Source organism: Sciurus carolinensis, chromosome 10 (assembly GCF_902686445.1).
Source record: "Sciurus carolinensis chromosome 10, mSciCar1.2, whole genome shotgun sequence".
Lineage (NCBI taxonomy): Eukaryota > Metazoa > Chordata > Mammalia > Rodentia > Sciuridae > Sciurus > Sciurus carolinensis.
This window is the reverse complement of record NC_062222.1, coordinates 127888556-127910621: the sequence shown is the minus strand read 5'-3', so window position 1 is coordinate 127910621 and position 22066 is coordinate 127888556. Positions and strand designations below refer to the sequence as shown.

The following is a 22066-nucleotide window of genomic DNA, read 5'->3' as shown; positions in this document are numbered from 1 at the left end:
GTAGGGTAGTGATGTTTGTCTCATTCTCTTATCTTTCCTTTCCTCCGACCCCTCCCCACCCCTCATTCCCCTCTACACAATTCATCCTTCCTCCCTTCCTCCCTTACCCTCACAGCGTAGATCTTGACCCTGCATGCTTACAGAGTCAGCACCTTGTGGACACCGGGCTCCCTTCAGAGTGGGGGCACAAGCTGTGCCTGCACCTGCTTGAACCACAGCTGGAGTGACCAAGGAGGGCTTCGTTGGAAAGCAGGGAGCAGAACCCGAGGGGCCATGGGCAGCAAGCCGTGGAAAGCACCCCTGACCTGTTCAATGGATCAGTTCTGCCCTTCTAGGCTTCTTGGCCTGTGATAGAAAAGGTAGTCTGACAGATTTGTCAGATGCCCTCCGGTCCCCTTCCCACTGTCCTGATGATGAGTGCTATGGGACTCCCCGACAGCAATGCTAATCACTTCAGCAAGCGAATGCTGGGCCTCTCCCTTACCTGCTTCTTCTTTGTTCATTCCCTAGCCAGGTTGCGAAGTTTCCAAATATTTTCCTTCTGCTTCCCATTCATTGAATTATACCTTCCACCTTCCAGTCATGCCCTTGCTCCTGAAGCCCACAGTTCAAAGTAACTAAGCAGCAGCATCGATGCTTTGTTATTTAGACACCTCCTCTGCCAGGTATCCCACTGCATCACTTTTAGATATGGCTATCAATAAAGTTCTTGGGCACAGACACAGTTCTTTCAAATTCTTTGCAATGATATGGTAAGAGAGGTTTTCACTTCCATGTCCAAAGGAACCTTCCTCATTTCCATCAGCAATCTGTCATGGCCACTTATCTAACCGCTAAACATTCTAGCTCTTCACTAGTCACCTTTTCTTATTCTGAACCCTCACCACAAACCCCCATTAGGCTCCACTTATAGGGTTCTAAGCATTTTCTCCTCTTCAAATTCTTCCAGGCTCTTACCCCCAACCAGCTTCAAAGTCACATCCACATTTTTGGGTATTCATTATTAGCAACAGTCCCACCTCTCAGTACCAACTTTCTGTATTAATCTGTTTTCCCTCGCTATGTGAAACATCTGAGGCTGGGTGCTATAGTTGGAATGTTGAATATTCCATAAGGCCCATGTGGTAAAGGCTTGGTTCCTAGGGTGGTGCTATTGGGAGGTGGAGGAATCTTCAAGAGAAGGGGCCTAGGTGGAGACCTAGGGCAGTATTCAGATCCTGGGAGGCATGCCCTTAAACAGTTGTGGGACCGTGTCTTCTTCTTTTTCTTCTCTTTTGCTTCCTGGTGGCGAGATGAGCAGTTTGCTCTACCACATGTTTCTGGTCATTATCATAAGCACCTCCACAGAGGCCCCAAACAATGGGTTTACTTGCTTGTGGACTGGAACCTCCCAAACTGTGAGTCAAAATAAACCTTTTCTCTTTACAATGTAAGTTAACTATCTCAGGTATTTTGTTATAATACCTGAAAGCTGACTAACAAACCAGGTAATGTATAAAGAAAAAACATTTATTTAACTCACAGTTTTGGAGTCTGAAAGTCCAAGAACAGGCTGCCATGTTGATTTTCCTCTGGTGAGTGTCTCACTGGCTATAGCACATCATGATCATGATGATAGCATTATGGTGAGAACATGTGCAAGAGGGATACATCATATAGCAATCCAGAGAGTGGGGAAGGGCCAGTCACTCATATAATAGCCCTGTTGTGAGGACCCACAAGAACTACATCAGTTCCTTCTAATGGTAGTACCCCTAATTACCCAATTACCTTGCACAAGGTTCTACCACCAAAAGTCACTACCACCTCCCAATACTATTGCACTGAGGACTAAGTCTCCAGCACATGGGAACACATTCAAATCACATCCAAACCATAGCAAATTTTAAGGGAACAACAACTGAGCAATCACAGAAAATTAGAAGCAGAGATCTCAGTTGGGGTTTTGAGGGAAAACATGACAACCTTTTTCAAGAAGAAAAAGTACTTGTTAATAATGTATTTACAATAAAGTTCACAGTGCATGCAGTCAGTACATAGTCTCAAATGTCACTCAGAATCAGTCATTAGCAATAAGAACAACATTAATACTGATCAACACATATAGCAAAGCTTAATTAGCACTAGAGCAAATGCTACTCTAGATTTACCTTTAGCTTAAAAATAAGTCTAGAAATGCTAACTTTTATGTTGTATATGTATTCTCCATGATAAAAGATAAATCTGAAAAGATGTTTCACAAGTAATTTAACTGCTAGTCAAAATGAAAGTCAATACAAAAGGCTGACAACAAAATACAGATTTTTAACATTTCAATGACCAGCATTCAATCAAAGATTACTAAATATGTAAAGCAATGAAACATGACTCATAATCAGAAGAAAAATCAGCAATATAAAAGATTCAAAAATTATAAAAATTAGGACTTTAAAAGAATAATTATTAATATGCTCAAGAACCTAAAAAAGCATTTGAGAAGACAAAGAAAACTAAGAACAGGATGAAATTTCTAGAGCTGAAATACATGATATCTGAAGTGATAAATGTACTGAATTAGCTTTAAAAAGACTGGATGATGCAGAAAACAACATGCATGAACTTGAAGACAGTGCAATAGAAACTATTAAAATTGAAGCACAGAGAGACAAAAATCTAAAAAATAAATGGATAGGATCTTGAGACTTGTGGGACAATATCAGAAGAGGGCAGAGCAGAAAAAAAAGAGAAATAATGTCTTAAAATCTCCAAACGGTATGAAAACTATAAATCTACAAGTTCAAAGAAACTTGAGCAGAAAATACAAAACAAAAAACCAACACAACCCAGTGAGTTTTATTCAATTGGTGTCAATCAGGGTCAGATTTGGCCATCGGGTAACTAGAGCAACCTGTAATCTGGAAGAGAACTGTACCTCCTGCCAACTGTGACTCAGGATGGAAAATGCATTGGTCTCTTGGTCTAAAGAATGGATTTGTGCAACTGGTCATAGCTCACAGGAAGAAAAATGCTTCCAATACAGCTGTCTACCCTTCCAAGGGCTTGGGAACCAAGGGCTCTGGCGCCAGGCTGTCAGGTTTGAATCGTAGCTCCAACACCTACTATCTGTGCGACCTAATACACCACATCTTTGAACCTGCTTCCTTATCTAAAATGGGAATATGAGCACCAATTTTGTAATACTGCTAGAAGGATTCAATGTGTTTAAGTATTAAGTAGAAAGTATAATGGGTACTAGGCAATATTTTTATTCCACATGATGCTATTAAACTTTCACTACATACTGTATGCTGAACTAAGGGTTTATATGCAATAAATATTTAATTGGCATAACAAACGCTCAAAGTATTTATCTCCATTGTAGTGTTCAGTTTTCAGAGAGGCTAAGTGACCTATTCATGGTTATACAGCTTGTGGAAGAGTCAATACTTAGGCCCAGGAGTAGCCTGGGCCTTTCATGAGATCATGTATTTATTCAGTACATATGTATTATGTACTTCACTACTCCTAACCACCCACACAATTGTGTCCCACAGAGATATATAACTATCTCTCAGTGAACACCTGGTGCTGGAATTGTACCTTCTTGGCTTATAAAGAAGTTTTCTCAGAAGCATTAAACAAGCATCCACTCACATTCATAATAATATTGATCCACACTTCGTTCTTTTCCTGAAATTTCCACGTGGTTACTTTCCTGGCAAACAACAGAGATGAGGCTTCACAGGCCTTCTCTGCAGAAGAGCTATCTCTGCCGTGGAGGGAGGTGGAGCAGCAGAGACTGTCTTCCTTTTCTGGACCTACCTACTGCCATCAGGGCCCAGGCTCTGGGAGATGATGTGCATCTTCAAATAAATCCTCCCATTTATTCCCCACAGTACTGTAAGATGTTGTTATTCTCCTCATCCATCTCATAGATGAGAAAATTCAGGCATGTAGAATTTCCCTCTGGGAGGGCCCAGATTAAGTAGCTCACCTTGGGTGAGTTTGGGTGTCGAGTGGCGAATAAATTATTGCTTTGAATTCCGTAGCCTTGGACAGCTTAACAGCCACATCTGGGAATTTTTCCATGTGAAGGTATAAAAAGACACACCCATTTGCAGGCGGGCACTGTTAATGGGGCTGATTCCATGCCTGGCATGGAATTTATGAATTTGATAGCTTTGAATTTAGATGCTTGCTAGCCTTGGGTGAGAGATATCAGTGTGCCTAAATGGTCTTGAGGCACCAGCTGCCTGGAGGAGGAAAAATTACTGCACAAGGGATTAGGTCCCATTAGGTCAATTTCCCACCGCTTCTCACTTCTTACTTATCTTAAAGAGCTTTTCCTAACAAAGAATTCCTTTGATATGTTTCTCTATAAAATAAAGGTTGGTGGGCTTTCTCTCTTTGTTAGGATCAGACCCATCAGGTCTTTTCCACTTAAAATACATTTTTTGTGTCCTTTGTTTTCATTTCTTTTTTAAAAATATTTTTTAGTTGTCAATGGACCTTATTTTATTTATTATATGCGGTGCTGAGAATCGAAACCAGTGCCTCACACATGCTAGGCAAGCGCTCTGCCACTGAGCCACAACTCTAGCCCTGTTTTTATTTCTTAATACTATTTTTTCAGTCTTTTATTTTCAGCCAGCCCACATCTCCAGACAGTTACTGATTTCCCTCCCGGTTAAGGGCCAGATGAGAGCTGGGTGGGGATTTGGACCTAGGTAGTCTTTGAGGCCTGAGTTTTGGGTTGCTGGAATTTCTATATTTTTTTCAGGATGAACAGAGATGGATTTCCCTAAGTTAAATAAGTGCTCACAGAACACAAGTGCACCCCATGTCATCAACTCCGGGTCCTGTTGTCTCACGATCGATCTCAGGGGTGTCTCTTGATCAGACCAAAGTCCCTGAACTCCCTGAGGGCAGGTCAGTGTCTTCCACCCGTGTGCCCTTGGAGAATCAGCTTAGCGGTGAACACAGCAGGAGCTCAGTCAATGTTTGGAAAGGAAGAAACTAAAGAGGAAAGGAAAGAAGAAACTAAAGAGGAAAGGAAGGAGGTGGGACAAAGGAAAGGAAAGGGCCTTATGGCTGTGGAAGAGGTTCTCACCTCCTGCAGCTTCTTTCTTCAGCCTCTACAGATGAACGAACCGCTTTGATTTCCACCGTGTGCTTCTTCACCATGTCTTCCAGGCGCTTCACCAGCTGGTCTTTGAGGTGTTTTTTCTCTTCTTCAGTCTGATGTTTGATTTTACGAAGGTTTTCTTCATATCGTTGCTTCACACTTTGCGTCTCAACGCTTGCATCTTTCTTGGTCTATGGAAAGAAATGGGACTTTGTATAGTTATCCAAGGAATTACTACTTCTCTTCCATGCAAGTCTTGCAACATTTAAATATGCATATATCAGAAAGTGAATAAATTTTACGAGACTATATATTTGATAATTGTAAAAGACTTCACTTTGTCACTATTGGAGAGGGACTCTTTGGAAGGGTGTATATATTGCCACAGGATTAGTTGTTCCAGACCTTATTATACCAGTTTCTAAAGAATGCCTTGTTTGTATTGATTGGGAATAGGGAGTAGAATCCTAAACAATTTTCAGTTTCCCAGAAGCTGACATAAAAGTTGGGAGAATGCTGCTACATGTCCCAGTGCCTTAATTCCAAATGACAAGGGGTTGATAGGAAGCTGGTTAAAACTCCACTCTTGCTTCTACTCTTGAAATCATGGAATGTGATGGTTCTGAGTGATTGGGGAATGACGTCTACCTGAAACTCATGCCAGAAGAGCCTTCTGTGACTTTCCCCCCCCAGGGCTCAGATACTACCTGTGTATCTGCACCTCCTTTGGTGCGGGAACACTCCTTGGGACAGCTTTGATCCTGCTGAGGGTGAAGACTGTGGACCTCCAAGATGTTCACTTCCCCCAGAACTTCATTCTCAGGCTTCACGCAATCTGCAAGCATGAGTTTCAACATCATCTGGGATGTTCTTAACTTTGCCCTTGTGACCAGGGCTTTCTTCAGGCAGGTCCCACACTCTGCTAGTGGAAGACACTGACCACTCCTCTACTTAATCCCTGCTCCATGCTCTGCTGGTTCTCAAGCGCAGTCAATGTAGCGATTTTCATCTTTGCTCAAGCAGTATTCTAAGCTTAATTCATTCCGATATGTTCCCTTCCTAAATGAGTAATCTCTGTTTTTTTAGTTACACTTTTTATTGGTTAAAAAATATCCAGCATGGGGCTGGGGATATAGCTCAGTTGGTAGAGTGCTTGCCTTGCAAGCACAAGGCCCTGGGTTCAAATCCCCAGCACCCCCCCAAAAAAAAAATCCAGCATGTTCCCCAACATATATATGTATATTCATTGGGAATTAAAAGGTTGAGGAAAAAATGTAATGAGAACCAATAACTTTTCCCTCCTTTCCCTGATATGCTCATGCCCTGTTTTTGAGCACCTCAATTGTACACCTTCAACACCCTTCTGGTTCCGACTTACATGTCCTCCATCTCACATTTCAGCCTGTAGCAATTTCTTCTATCCAGACTCCTTATCCCCCTGCTGCCTGTGCCAAGCCCCTGATGCCATTGGCTATAACGTAACATTCCCATAAGCTCCCTGAAGGCAAAGCCCATGTTTTGTGCCTCTGTTGTCAAGCTGTTCACACTGCAGGTATTCAGGAACTTTCTGATGAGAGAGCCTAGTGGAAGGCACTTGGGGTCAAATATTCTTAGTCACACACACCAGATTTACCACTGACCATTTGGTTGACCTTGAAATAGCTGCTTATCCTTTCTGAGCCTCATTTCTTCATCTGTAATATGGAAAAGTGGAAAGCCTATCTTACAAAATTATTGGGACGACCCAATAATGTAACTGTATGAAATGATGTTAAAGTACAAAGTCCTGTCTAAACATGGAGGGGGAAAGCCTGTGCCAAGAAGGTGCTCAGATGGGGAAATATTTGGAGGCAAAGGGTCTTTCACATCACACCTCTTAGGTGTCTGGCTTGTGCGAGTTCCAGGCAAAGCAGCACCAGGTGTCAGTTCACCTGGCCCTGCCCGGAGTAAAACTCAACCAACCAGATGAAACAGCCCTGCCCCTCCTCCCTGCTCCCTCAGTAGTCTCAAGGCTGCCAGAAGAACCAGTCCCACCTAGCGGCCAAGCGCCAGTCTTTAAGGGTCTTGTTCCAGGGGTATCTCACCAGTTCTCTGTGTCACACAACACTCCTGCAGCATCAGTCTGTCTTTGGCAACTGTCAGCTTCTCCCCAAGTTTTTTTGCTGTGCTCTTCAACTCTGAATTCTCTTGCGAGCCTCCTTCAGCTGCACATCCAGGTCCTAGATAGACAGCAAGGTCTCAGTTCTTTATAGAGACATGCTCTGGGTGCAGGACAGTCGTTAGATCTGAAAGGTGGGTAAGTGCGCAGCAAAAGCTCTGAGTGGCTGGAGTTAGTGCCTCATGGTTCATCAAATGCCTACTCATCCTCTGATTGGTTGTGTGGCCCTGGGAACATTATTTAATCTTTTACTAGTTAGGATTAAATGAGATTAAGTGTCTGGTACAGAAAAAAAACACTCAGGAAGTATTAGGAATACTAGCAGCTCTTTACTTTTTAGTGATGCTGCTCTGTGCTTTTGTGGTGCTCACACAACTGACTCATTGATGGAACACAAATGTCCTAAGGATTTTAGGGGAGACAAGTTGTAATGGAATGAGCACACTTTAGAGTTAGGCTGACCAGAGTTCAAAAACATTCACTGCATATTCAGCAAGGTCAGTCTTTAAGCTTCTCAATTTCAGTCTTGTTTTTTCATCTGTAACCTGTAAGTCTCTAAGTTCTCAGAGTAGGGACTAAGTCTAGCTCATCATGCCTCCCCTGCCCATAACCCAGGCCTAGTACATAGGTGTTCAATAAATAACGTGCTGAATGAACTTGATAGAGATAACACCTTACAGAAGTCAAGTGCTCGGCACAGTGTCTTACACACAGTAGGTGTTCAAAATCAGCAGCCCATGAGCCCTGGGGGAGGTATGAATAGGGGCCCTTTTACCTGAATCCTTTCCTTCAGCTTCTGGGCATACTTCTTCAGGTCACTTATCTTGCGACCCCTGTGCTCCAGGTCCCCTTCCAGCTTCCGGACCTGGGCCTGCAGGGCCGACTCCTGGGCCTGGAAGTTCTTGCGGAGGTCGGCCTCCTTCTCCTGCCACTGCCACAGCGCCTCGCTCACCGACTGCTGCATGGCCTTGCGGACGGCCTCGTTTTCCCGCTCGTAGGTGGCCTGCAGCTCCTCCGCCTTGCGGGCGTAGTCCTGGCTCAGCTGCTGGTTCTCAGCTCGCAGCCGCTCCACCTCCAGCAGCACCTCCTGCATCTCTGAGTCCTGACCCGGCTCCGCCTTGGCATCCGGGCTCTCCTGGGAAGGCCGGCTCCACTGGGGGCCCTCGTGGCTCGCCAGGTGCAGGAGCCGCTTCTCGTAGTCGGCCTTGAGCTCCAGCATCTCTTTGGACAGCGTCAGGACGCGCTCGGCGTGCTCCGCCTCCACCCGCAGCTCCCTCTCTTTGGTCTCCAGCCTGCACGTGGCCGACTCGGCCAGCGCCTCCTGAGTCAGCCTCTTCTGCAGCTCCAGGGCGCTCTCCAGGGCCTGGATGCGCTGAAGAAGGGCCTCCTCTTCGTCACTGCCCCGGCCCTGTTCCTGCAGGACCCTCGCCTTGGTCTGGGCCACCGCGCCCTCCAGTTCCTCCTGGTGAGCTTCCCGCAGCGCCTCCATGCTGGCCTCCGCCTCGTCCTGGCGGGTGTTCAGGGCATAAATCACCTGCAGGAAAATCAGCAGAGCCCAGTTAGGACAAGGGGCTGGGTGTGTGGGAGGGTGGCTGTGACCAGAGACGCTGCTCCTTCACGCTGGAGACCGAGGTAGAGCAGCACAAGCAGGGCCTGAAAAGAGGATCTGGGTGGCGGCCGATTATTGAAAACTGTTCCCAGAAGCCGGCGAGGGAGCAGGGAAGGTGGTGGAAGCGAGGCCATGGAGTGACACTGCCCAGAGATCTCTGAGAGGGTATCCACAGGGGACTTTGAGAGGACAGCAGAATCTAGGGAAGTTTTAAAGCAGAAGGTGATGTGATCTCATTAGTTCCAAAGGAACACTTTGGAACGCAAAAAAACCAACAAAGTCTTAGGAAACCGAGTCTAGCAATATTCTCCACAGGCACAGGAAAAAAGATTCGAGAAAACTCAACATGGAAGGGACCCTCCTCGGTCTGAAAGCTCATCTGTGAAAAATTCACTTGGCATCATCCTTGTTGGTGAAAGACTTCTCAGACCAGGAACAAGGATGTTGACCCTTTCTATTTCCAAACAAAAGAAAAAATAAAGTTTGCTGGGTGGAGAATGGAATGAAGGAACACAGGAACACAGGCCCCAGTAACAGGTAGCTGTTTACGGAGGTGGGAAAGACTAGGTGCAATAGATATGGAGAAGAAAACCAAGGATTCTCTTTGAATGTATTAAATTTGATATGCCTCTAGACATCCCGATGGAGAAGGCACCAAAACAAGTGGGTCCATGGCTCCCTTGGGTATTTAAAATGTTCTCCTAAAGAGCCCCCATCACATACATTCACGCTGGTTTACCTATAGCCTTGGTTGGGGCTGGTATTTCCTTATTCATCAGTCTGTCTTGTCTACTGAACTAGACTATAATGTCATTGTCAGATTCCTACTAGTGTTTCATTCATGGTTTTCACACTGCATCTTTGTGGCCCTGAGTTCCTTGGAGGTTACATTTCATTTCAGGGAGCCTGGTAGAAGCTAAGCAGATGGGAGCACCCTCTTCAATCAGAGAAGAATAGCATTTGCATTGATGATTCCCCAACAAGTAGTTCAGAGAAAAACAAAAAGTCTTCTGTTACTTTTTTAAAAAGTTGAAAGCCCGGAGTTTAGACATTTATAACACAGAGAAGAGATCAATCAGAAATAGTATATGAGAGAAAGCTGTGTGTGTGTTTGCATGTACAAAATGAGTAAGGTCAAAGAGCACCACAAGAGGTGGTATGTGTTATTAGATTTAATAATACATTGCCTAGAGACTACAGATGTTGAAGGAAGAGTAACAAACATCCAGGAAACAGCCTAATATCTTATTTTCCATTTTCTCCATATGAGATAGCTATTGATTTTTTGTGTGTCTTCTACACCAGAAGGTAAGCTCCATGAGAGAGGAGCTTGGTCTTCTCTGTTCATCACTCTTGGTCCCCAGCGGAAAAGGGTGCATGAAGGAATCAGAACTCCATCAGAGCTTGGCATCTTGTGAGGCCTTGGAAGAATAAGCACCAGCCAAAGAATCATGAATTCACTCTCTTCCAGGCAGGGACCAGAGAAACTAGCCTCTTCACCTTCCCTGGAAGACACCATGATGAAATGAAGCTTCTGTCTCCAGAATTCCTTTTTTTTTTTTTTTTTGGTAGTGCTGGGGATTGAACCCAGGGCTTTGTGCTTGTGAGGCAAACACTCTACCAACTGAGCTATATCCCCAGCCCCTCTCTCCAGAACTCCTGTACATCACTCTGTGCACAGGATTCAGTCAATTTCTGGTGGTTTCTATAGCTTCCTAGTGATTCCATCCAAGAATGTATCTGGAGCTAAGCAAATGTTGAATTTGGTACCACATTGGTTGTAATTTGTGTTAATAATAAAGACCATTTTTATAGAATCTACCATGTGATTTGTACATGGATGGAAACTATATATCCACTCATAATTTCAGAAAATTCCTATGGCAGCTCTGCAAATTTGGTGTTTTTCTTTCTGTTCTAAGATTGAGAATTTCAGTTTCAAAGAAGTTCAGTAACTTTTGCAAGGTCATAAATAAGAAAGTGCAATTCACTCAGAAGCACATACTCGCCACACTGGATCACATTGCATCTCGCTGCCTCATTCAGCCATCTATTTATTCATGGATTGACTGCACATCTTGAATGGACCAAGTTCTGTGCTAGTCACTGGAGGTATATGCTGCTCAAAAAGACAATTAGATTTGTGACCTCAAAAATGAAATTCAGTGAGACAGATAGAAAATGGAAAGTTTCAATGCTTTCTTACAAGTGCTCTGAGAGGATTTAGCACCAGTTACTATGGAAACACAGAGGAAAGGGTCTGGTAGGAAGGAGACTGACTAGAAGAAGCAAGCCTTCCCCCTTCTTCATTGGGGTGTTCAATCCCCTTTTGCATGTCAGTTGCTGCGCAGGTAAGAGTAGTATCACCTCTGCATGTTGCTCCATAGTACTTGGTATGAAATTGAATGCACAGTACGTTCATATTAAGTATCTGTTATGGGATTGTCACAAGTTATCATAGTTACTGCAAGGCTCAGCCACTGAGCAGAAACCGCATTCCTAGTCCCTAGAATTAAGCAGGATCATAGCCTAGTAGTTGCCAATGGAATTCAGGTGGCTGGAGTAATGCATGTCATCTTGGGGTCAGCACAGACATAAAGATTAAGAAGGATGAGTATCCTTCACACAGCCTCTTTACCTATCTGCAGACAATGGAGAGGACTTAGAGGAAGGTTAAGTTCAAGATGGAAGGCATCTGAGCCCTGAAGACCCAGTAGGGTTGCCCGCTACGGGAGGACATAAGCCAGATATCAGTTACCATGCTGAGACTGACCAGCTGGTGTTTATCTGTTACAGCATCTAGTAGTTACCCCAACATGTTGACAGTCCACAGGACCACTCCTAGGTTTTGTGACTCACTAAGAGGCATCACAGGATCCAGCATCTCGTCACACACATGGCTATGATTTATTACAGCAAAGGACACAAAGCAAAATCGGCTAAGGGAAGGGGTGCACAGAGCGAAGCCTGGAGGGCAAGCCAGGGGTAAGCGTCCCTCTCAGTGCAGTGAATTCACCTGTGAAGGAGTTGTGACAACACATGAGAAACATGGTCTATCAAGGAGGCTTGTCAAGAACTCAGCACCCAGCGTTTTCACTGGGGGCTCCTCTGGCAGGCAGCCTCTACTTGACACGTGTCAAAGTTCCAAACTCCCAGAAGGAAAGCGGGGTGCTCAGCACAAACCACGTTATTGGCACGTTTCGGCACGGTGAGCAACCCTCATTAGTGTGAGTAGTGGGATTCCTCTGGAAATTGAATAATTTCCAGATTCTAGCTGAGGGCCGACCCTGTAAGCAACCTGTTCTAAAATTCCCTATTCCTTCATCCTCATAGGGGTGATTTCAATTCCCTACCATGTTTCTTGAGAACTTCACTCTAATTACTGGCCCACTTTTCTACTCTCCTAGCATAAAGTATTGTTTCTTGCTTCTTGTAGGAGAAATGATAAAGAGCTTGGGTTACAGAGTTGGAGTCCCAGCTTCTTTGCTTCCTAGCTGGTGATCTTGGGCAGGTGATTCAACCCTTCTGGAGCCCAGTTCTCTGTCTGTAAAATGGGATTAACAATAATATCAACCTCCTAGGATTGGACTGAGAGCTAAATGAGGTAATATACAGCAACATCTTACATCTAATGACTATATAACAAACACTACCGCCTATCATTTATTATCCTATCCTATCCAAAGAGAAAAGATTTGAGACGCTTAATTGTGGCTCAGCAAAAAGCCAGAGTATTTGGTAGTATTTAGTCTATTTTAGGAGCAGAATTCAGCCTGCTGTGGTTAAGAAAAAATGGAATTTAATGAAGGGAGATTATAGATGGGTGCTACTCTCTTTAAAATCATTTGTGAAGGGAAGAGGGACAGAGAGAGTAGATGGCTAGATGGGAAACAAGACCAAATTGGGGGTGGAAGTAGGAGGAAAGACTGAGACTAGAGAAAGGCCAATAAGAAGAGTTCAGAAGAAAGGAGAGGATACAAGAAAAATGGTATAATTCAAGGCAAATGAGTTTTAATTGAAACAATCAAGAAAAGATATAAGGGATTTCACTTCCTTTATAAGGCTTTTTTTAGCTCCTGCTTTAGTCTGTGACAAAATTCCACAGACTGATAATAATAGAAATTTATTTAAGTTCTGGAGGCTAAGAGTCTAAGATCAAGGTGCTGGCAGATTTGGTGTCTGGTAAGCATTGCTCCAAGATAGTGCCTTGTTGCTGTGTCCTGTGTGGCAGAAAGGACAAACATGTCCTCATATGGGCAGAAAGGTTCAAACAGACTCCCTCAAGTCCTTTTATAAGGGTACTAATGCCATGCAGGAGGGTGGAGATCTCATGTCATAAATACCTTTGCATTGGGCATTAAGTTTCCTCTTAAATTGTGGAGAGACCAACATTCAAACCATAGCAGCTTCCTGCAGATACAGAAAGTTATCGTATTCACCTGTCTTCTCAGGACATGTTTGGGAAAAGCTGTTATGGCCCTTTCATGTCATATTATGGACACTGGGCCCAAGAAGTTGAAGTAGAGTGAGAGCTTCCTAAGAGTAGGGATCTCAGCTCATGTTTTCATAGCTCCTTGTGCACCTAGCACGGTGTCTGGCCTGATTCACTTTCAGGCGTTTAGCATTGGCTTGAAGAAGGACACTGCACCACATGAGTGTAGATCCCATTTGCCCCTGTAAGGATATCACACATGTAGATGTATGCATACAGATGCTATTTGCTAGCTGTGACCTCACCTGCTATGTAATCTTTTTTAAAAAAAAATTTTGTAGTTGTAATATGGACAGAATATCTTTGTTTTCTTTATTTTCCTAGTGGTACTGAGGATTGAACCCAGTGCCTCACACATGCTAGACAAGCACTCTGCCACTGAGCTACAGCCTCAGCCCTGCTGTGTAATCTTATTGGGCCTTAGTTTCCTCATTTGTACAATGGGAATGCTGAAGTTCCTGTTTATAAAGTAACTAAAGGATTAAACGAGCTAATGCTATAAGACGTGGTATGGTGCCTGGCTCACAGAACGAAGCAATGGAGCCAAACTCTTCTTGTGGTTGTGCAGCCCAGTGGAGATTTCTTATGAGGAAGGCCGTGCAGTAGAACTGAGGGAGTCGGGGTCCTCATCCTTCCTTGTAACAGAAATTGCTGATGTACCAAGTATCTGTTTCTCTCTTCCATCCTTAGAAATAGAGTCCTAGCTTTTCTGTAGGCATGTTGTCACATGTCGCAGCCTCTCCTCTAGCTCAGAGTGACCCCTGGCCAAGGTCTGGCTAGGTGGATATAAGAAGTGTTATTACTTCTTCTAAGACGATTCCTCAATTTCCAGGCAGTCATGTTGGACCATGGGCTAAGGTTGATGGAACCATGATATAAGAGGAGCCAGGGTCTCTGCACAATGGAAAGCATCGCCAACCCTGGACTCATTGCAACTGACCCTTCATTTGGGTTTCTGCCATATACTCTCTCTCACACTTACCTTTTAAATGCTCAAGTTATTACATCTCTCTCAGCCTCAGTTTTCTTGTCTGTAAAATGGAGATGACCCACACCTAGTTTCTGGGAGAATCAAATAGAATTACATCTCCAAACTGACACACAGTAGGTACTCATTACACGTTTCTTCCTTCTATCCTCTCACTCCATCCCCTCAAAAGGAAAACTCCTTTGACTTCGGAGATATAATCTCCCCAACCTGCTCTGAACATCAGACATTGCTGAGCAGATTCTGAGCTCACCCACCCTTCTGGGCTTGATGCCTCAGGGGTCACTTGGCAACCCTTCCCCTGCCACCTGCTTGGCTGCTTTCTCTCACCATCTACTACTGCACTGAAATATCACAGAAACTAGTCCAAGCCTCATTTGCAAATCCACTTCCTCAGGAGGAGGCTGACCAGCATCTATCAAGGGACATGAATAATTTAGCAGCCAAGAGAAATACTGAGCAAGCAGGGAAGTCTTCCCAAGAGTTTTAGAAATCCACTGAAGATAGTCTGACTTCAGAGAGAGTTTCAGCACAGAGCCTGTTGGGGTCTTAGAGGTTGAACATTGTAGATTTAACAAGGTTAAGAGCATCAGATCCTGAAAAACATTTCTATCAAGTTTAGCAACAGGAGTCAGAATTGAAATGAAAAGGGGACAAAAAGGCAGTAATAAGTACTGAGTATCCAGAGTATGACATCACTGGGTCAGGTAATTTACATATAAATTTTCCAATAAATCACATAACAATTTTACAAAATGAACGTTCTTAAGCTTCGTCTTGTTTTGCAGTGGGGTTAACTTCAATTGCTTGGGGCCACATTGCAGAGCCTGCTGTTCCTGGCACACATTGTAGCCCCACCTCTAAGGCAATATGAGAAGTTGAGTAAGTATTGAACCTCTCTGAGCCTCAGTTGCCTTATTTATGAGATGGGAAGCGGCACACACTTCAAAGCTCTCTTCAGAAGTTAAATGGCACAATGAACCTAAAGCCCTTTACAGCATTCCCAGCACACAGTTCTTCCATCTTCCCCACCGGCTTCATTCATCTTCCTCACCGTGGCCCTTCCCAGTCTGTGGATGACATTTACTTTTCTTCTCTAATGATGTTGGACTCGCTTTGGCCAAGACAATATGAACGGACTGGTTGCAAGCAAAGCCTTTAAATGTATTTGTATGTGTTTTGGATTGTTCTCCTGTGCTTTCACCAGTTTTCACAAGAAAAGTGTGTTCAGGGTAGTCACTGGTCTCGGAATAAGATACACATGGAGTAGCCTGGACTCCAACCCGAAGTCTAGAATTAGCCTGGCGTAGTCGAACACAGCTGAGAGCAGCTGAACAACAGCCAACCTGAGCATGAAATGAATCACTGTTGTTAAAGCCGCTGAGTCTTGAGAGTGGTTGTTACCCAGGATGACTGCAGGAAAATCTGACTAATACACAAAAAGAGATCAAAAGTAACACAATCAGTAGGTTCAGAGGTATTTGGAGTTTTTTGCTAGAAGTCTGAAGAGGCAAAGGAAAAGGTAGAGAAGAAAGGATCACATTACTCCAGTAATTCCCTTTTCTCCTACATCATCATTAATAGAGCAGCCTCATTTTTATCATTAACAAAAATACTTCTGTGATTTTTATCCTAAACAAAAATACTTATTTTGATCCCACCGCCCCCATTTTCCTTCGCTACTTTATAGCAACTCCTCAGATACTTTTATGCCCACTATCACTAATTTGTACTGGCTCTTCTCTCTTGAATCCTCTCCAATCAGCCTTTCACTTCAATTAATTCACCCAAATAGCTCATCAAGGTCACAGCTGACCTCCTTGTTGCTATAACAACAGCCAAGTATCAGTCTTCACTGGTTCAACTTTTCAGCAGCATTGACTTAATAAATCATTTCCTGGTATGCTGTTACTCCATGAACAAACCGAAACAAAATGTATCCCATTTGTTTACAATAAAAATAAATTAAAAAAATAAATCATTTCCTGCTGCTTAAAACATTGCCTTTACTTGGCTTCCAGAATACAATATCTTTCTACTGACCACTGCCTTCCATCTCTTTGGCTACTTAGTTCCTCCTCATCTGCATCCTTCAAGTAGGAGTGCCCCAAAGTTCGGGTCTCAGGCTATTTTTTCTTCTCTATAACATTCCCTTGGAATCTCAACCAACTGCATAACTTTATGCATGTTTCATTTCTACTGACTCCCAAATTATTTAACCAGGTCGGATCTGTCATTGAACATCAGACTCATGTATCTGTGTTTACCAGCATCTCCACTTAGATATCCAATATGCATCTTAAATTAATTCTCCATATTTCTGCAAAAACTGACTCTTCCCACAATATTCCGCAATCTCATCTCACAGCAACTCCTTTCTTCCAATTGCTTAGGTTAAAATTTTGGAGTCAACCAATAAACATATGAAAAGATGCTCAACATCTCTAATCATTAAGGAAAAGTAAACCAAAACCACAATGTTCTAGAACTTCACATCCATTAAGGTGAATATCATTTTTAAAAACATTTTTCAGATGTTGATAGACCTTTATTTTATTCATTTATTTATATGTGGTGCTGAGAATCAAACCCAGTGCCTCACATGTGCCAGGCAAGCACTCTACCACTGAGCCACAGCACCAGCCCCTGAATGTCATTTTTAAAGAGAGAAAACAAATGTTGGGGAGTCCCTATGGATTGCTGGGGGGTGGGAAACAGTGCACCCACTGTGGAAATGATACATACAACTACCATATTATCTGGCAATTCTATTGCTTTTCTCTTCTTCTAGAATATGAGCTATATGCAGGTGGGAATTTCTGTCTGCTGAGTTCACCATTAGATCCCAGAACAGTGCCTGGAATGTGAAAGGATTCTGTAAGTGTAAATTTACATTTGCAAATATAATATTTGTTGAACGAATAAAATATCACTTCTTCCAGGCAGAGAAAGGAGCAAGCAAGAGAGAACAGTTAGGAGGGTGCATGTGATGAAAACACTATATATGCATATGGAAATGTCGTAGTGAAACACATCAATTTGTACAACTACTATCAGTTAATAGTTATGATTTAAAAATTACGTAAAACATTAATGAACTATTTTCATCTTTAAAAAGTTAAAAACAAAAAACAAACAAAAAAATATCACTTTGTCCTAGCAGAAATGGTATCAGAGTGCACTGAATGCTTGAGTTAGGTTTGGAAAGATGAGCAAATATTAGCCAGGTAGAAGGAATTGGAGGAAAAGACAGTTTGGGAGCATACCAAGAGCAGGAATTAAAACAAAGGGCATGCAGTAGACTGTGAGTCAAGGGCAAAGTCAAGGGCATTGGTAGGAGAGGGAAGGACAGTATGATACAATGCTGGACAGGTGGTCAGGGGGTAAGATATTCCAGGTTAAAGGTCAGGCTGTATTCTCTGTATGCAGCACATGGTGCCCATGCGGACTCCCAGGCTTTGCACCAGAGATCCTGCTGTGGGCAGTAGGTCTTTGGGAAGTCCAGGGATCTGCATTTTTAAACTCAGTTCCAAGAGATCTTAGAGTTTGAAAGCCACATGGGAGTGTATATTGGGAAACCGTGGTGTATGTTCCAGAAAGGAAATCTTTCTCACAAGATTTGTGCCCTTTCATGCAACGAAAACTCCATTTATTAAGTTTTGGGGCTGTGCCCTGGCTGCAAAGTGCAGTCTGGATCTAATGGAGGCTGGAAGAGGACTTGGAGGACTAGGAAAGCTGGATTTAAAGCAGGGGAAAGGAATGGGCTTTGAGAGTTGCAGACAAGAAATAGTGGCAGGTCAGTGATTCTCGGGTGTGGGGCAGAGGACAGAAAAATTCTAGAAAATTTTTTGCCCTGCCTGACTGCAGGGTGGCTACAACCTCTACTCAGAAACTTGGTATCCTGAGACACTAGACCATAGAAAGGCCATGGTCACTGCTTTTGATTCATCCCTGGACACAGAAGCTTCAATGTTTAGGCATTTCCAGAAAGAAGCCCAGAGGGCAAAGGTCATGTGGTTGCTGCCTCTTCTTTTATGGAAACAAGTTGGAACAGGACTCAGACCAGGCTGGGCTCACACAAATGAGCTTGGAATGGATTTCTAGACAGATCCAAGAAACTAATTAAATCTCATCATTACCCATCAGAGAGCTGTTGCTAGGTGCCTCACTGCATGTGGCACTGAACTGTGAGACATAAGCTTCTGAGTAACTGAAACCCAAGTGTCTCACAAACCAGTGTAGACTGAGGCTCAGCTGAAAGGTGAGGGCAGTCCCTCAGGAAGGCTTTTAATTTCAGCCTCTCCAACACTTACACATGGACATAGGCCTGCCTTCTTTCTGGGTAGTTTTACAAGGGACTACAAAGGGACCATCTTGTCTATCTCAAATCTCAAATCACTTGTCTAGAGTTTTTGAAAACTCCCTTGACTGGCCAATCTGGTCAATAGATTTGCATATGTGTGAATGATATTCTTGTGTTAGTCAACTTTTCAACTCTGTGACCAAATACCTGACAGGTACAATTAGAGGAAAAAATACTTATTTGGCTTATGGTTTCAGAAGTCTAGTCCCATGGTGGGCTGACTCCATTGCTCTGGACCAAAGACAAGGCAGAACATCATGGCAGAAGGATATGGTGGAGGAGTACTTCTCCATACATGGCAGCCAGGAAACAGAAAATAAAGAGGAAGGGGCTACAGGGAAGATGAATCCTTCCAGGGCACATACTCAGTGACCCACCTCCTCCAGCCACACCCCACCTGCCTACAGTGATGAACTAGGATGAACTGATTAGTTTACAGCTCTCATAATCTAATCATTTTGCCTCTGACTATTCTTGCATTAACACAGGAACTTTTGGGGGACACCTCATATTCAAACCATGATACTTTTTATGAATAAAAAGAAAGAAAAGTTAATACCTTTCCTTGTAAATATTTTGACAGACAAGCAATCCAAGTAGGAACATCAAAACCTATAACCACATGCATAGAAACAGAACTGTGTGAATTGCAAAAGCAGATATAATAGTTCTGCAAATTCACCCACTTAGATTGCAATTTCATATATTTAAATTCTAAAAGCAGACTTTGTATGCTCACTGACATAGATGTACATATCCATTTCCCATATAAATGATATAGTAATGAGTGCTAACATTATTTTTACATAGCACTTTCCAGTTCACAAAGCAGCTTTACAAGGTAAATCCCACAGCATGATAAATATAAATGCATTGAATGTCCATTCTAAATGAATTTTTATTATCTATACATTCCTGGGGAAAAAACTCTTGTACTATTTTCCAATCTATTTACGTACTATTTACAAAGTGTCAATAAACAGTATGTTTCAAGCTAAATATTCCCTGCAAACAACACTTTAACAAAATCCAAACATCCATTTATGATCCCAGGTTATCTTTGCTGATAGTTTTCCCAGCCATGGCTGAATTTCTGTGTTCTGACTACATGTAGCCTCTGGTGCAGTGGCAGGGAGTTTGGCTAAATACTCTGTCAGATTTTTAATTTATCAGTTATGGGGCAGATGCTGCCCACTTAACCTGAACTCCAGAAATGAAAGGAACTCAACTCCGCACTGAGTACAGTTCACAACCAGTCTTTTATTCCTGACTTGTGCTGCCAGGAGAATCTATAGGAATACACAATCCATGACAGACGCCATGGCAAGGATCTCAAAAAACTAGGAAGAAGTTAAGATAAAAATATATAAAATTGATAAATTTGAGTTTGTTTTAAAATTATATACAAAACAGTATGTATCCCATTTGTGTACAATAAAAATAAATTTTAAAAAATTACATACACACATTAATACACATTGACAAAGAAAAGTGTCAAGAAGGTACCAAAACATAACCAGTAAGATTAAGGGTGATCAGTTCCCCCACTCCTTTTTTGGTTTCTGTGTATTCTCCAACTTTTCTTGATGGGTGTGTATCTCAGATATAATCAGAACAACTCTAGTTTTTGTGGTTTTTATTTTTTTAAAGACTAGGGAGTATACCTTCAGAATGTTCTGCATCAGTAAATCCTCAAGTACAACTGATGAGACATGGCCTGGAAGGAGAAACAGATCCTGAGGCCTCCCTGGAGGCTTTGGCTTGGCTCTGCTGCCTCCATCTGACTGAGGAGAAATAGGAATTAGCCTGTTTTAGTCTGAGCAGCCTAGTTACTGCAAATGTGTTTTCTTTTGCACTAAGGGCCTCTGTTTCATGGAGAAGCATTTAAGCTAGTCCTGCTGCTGAGAATGTAATGAGGTGTGCAAGTACTCCCTAACCTCAGGTCACAGGTCAGGAGCAGAGCCCGTGTTGGCTATGGTTAGTCTGTACCTTCAGAAATGATCTTTGAAACTCAATCTTGCATAAGACTCTTTAGGAAAAAACTGTGACAGCATCGAAGAACATATGATACAAAGACCACTGTCTAGGCTGCCTAGAAATTTCTGAAATAATTTCCTCCAGATTATTCTTTCTATAACTATTCTACTTTATGTCACTTATATTCCTTGCTTCTCTAGAGTGTCCCTGTAAATTCAGGGACTGACTCTAGACAGTGCTGTTTAGTACTCCCAGAAGGCTCCTCACCAACCACACCAATGGTTCTTGGCCTTAATCTGCCTTGGCATACCTGAGGGTAGGACATGGTCAATGGGGGATTCACCACTGCAAAGTCTGCTGGCTTTGTGAGGCAGAATCATGACAGATGCACCTTTTGTCCAAATGGCAAACACTGGGCCAGATAACTAGTAGGCACACAGTAGGTCCTCAGTAAGAGGTGCTAGTAGGGATGTTCATTACTCATCACTATATCCTCAGTACCTGGAAAAACCCCTAGCCCAGAATTCAGCAGATGACTAGTGAGTGAATGAGTGAATGATGAAAAAGCAAAAGAAGAATTCTGAATGCCAGAGAGGAGACACCATTCGGATGTGTTATGAGGAGATGGAATCATTCAGAGCTGCCCAGGTGAAAAGGCATGTCACTACTACTTCTATCTAGCTGGTTAAAAAAAAATGCAGTTTGGGTATTTTACACATCCCAGAAGGTAAAGTGAGAAATCAGTAGAAACTGTTCTTCAATGAGAATTCAGTGAGCACCAAATATGCACCCTGAGTCCAGAGCTCTTTTCACTCAGTTCAGATCTGACAGCTGTCTGAGAGGTTACGTGAAGTCCTATTAACACATTCTGAAGGTGAAGAGTTGGAAGGTTGCCAAGGTGGCGCTGGATAATAGAGTTATGTGTAAAGTCATCTCCATTTTCACAAATGGTGACAGTCTTCTTTCTCTTGGATGAGTTCCCTGAGTCAGTCTTATACCGTCTGTCAGGGCTGGAGGGTAGAAAATGGATTTTAGTATGTGCTCCTGAAGAGCCCTTCATTATTTCTGAAAAGGGAAAAAAGATCCAAGGGTTATGAAATAATGCCTTTGCAGCATGTCTTGGCAAATCTTTTTTGTCCATTAAAAACGTGTGAAATCTCCTTTAAAATCATTACTTTTTTAGCAGCTGAATCCTAGTATGTGCAGATTTACTAACCAGGACTCTTCTAGGTACAGAAACAGAAACACACATCTACTAGTTTGAGTTGAAGGAATGTTCATGCATGGGAAAAGCCCAGAGCCATTGTTAGCATCAGGTAGAAGCTCTTAAAGGAAGTCATCTTAACTCCCATCTCTTTCTGTGTCAAAGTAAAAC

The 22066-nt window shown here is 42.9% G+C and overlaps 1 protein-coding gene and 1 non-coding gene across 2 annotated transcripts in view; both read right to left on the bottom strand.

The window, feature by feature from the left end:
• The window catches only part of Fam184b (family with sequence similarity 184 member B), a 109630-nt gene that overhangs the window by 52663 nt on the left and 34901 nt on the right, over positions 1–22066 (bottom strand). Inside the window, 6 exon segments of the mRNA XM_047567465.1 lie at position 4575; positions 5090–5295; positions 5812–5939; positions 7189–7296; positions 7299–7323; positions 8038–8796. Coding sequence (XP_047423421.1) covers position 4575; positions 5090–5295; positions 5812–5939; positions 7189–7296; positions 7299–7323; positions 8038–8796 — 1227 coding nt within the window.
• On the bottom strand, positions 10438–10510 carry Trnav-cac (transfer RNA valine (anticodon CAC)). The gene has a single exon. It is a non-coding gene; the product is annotated as a tRNA-Val (tRNA).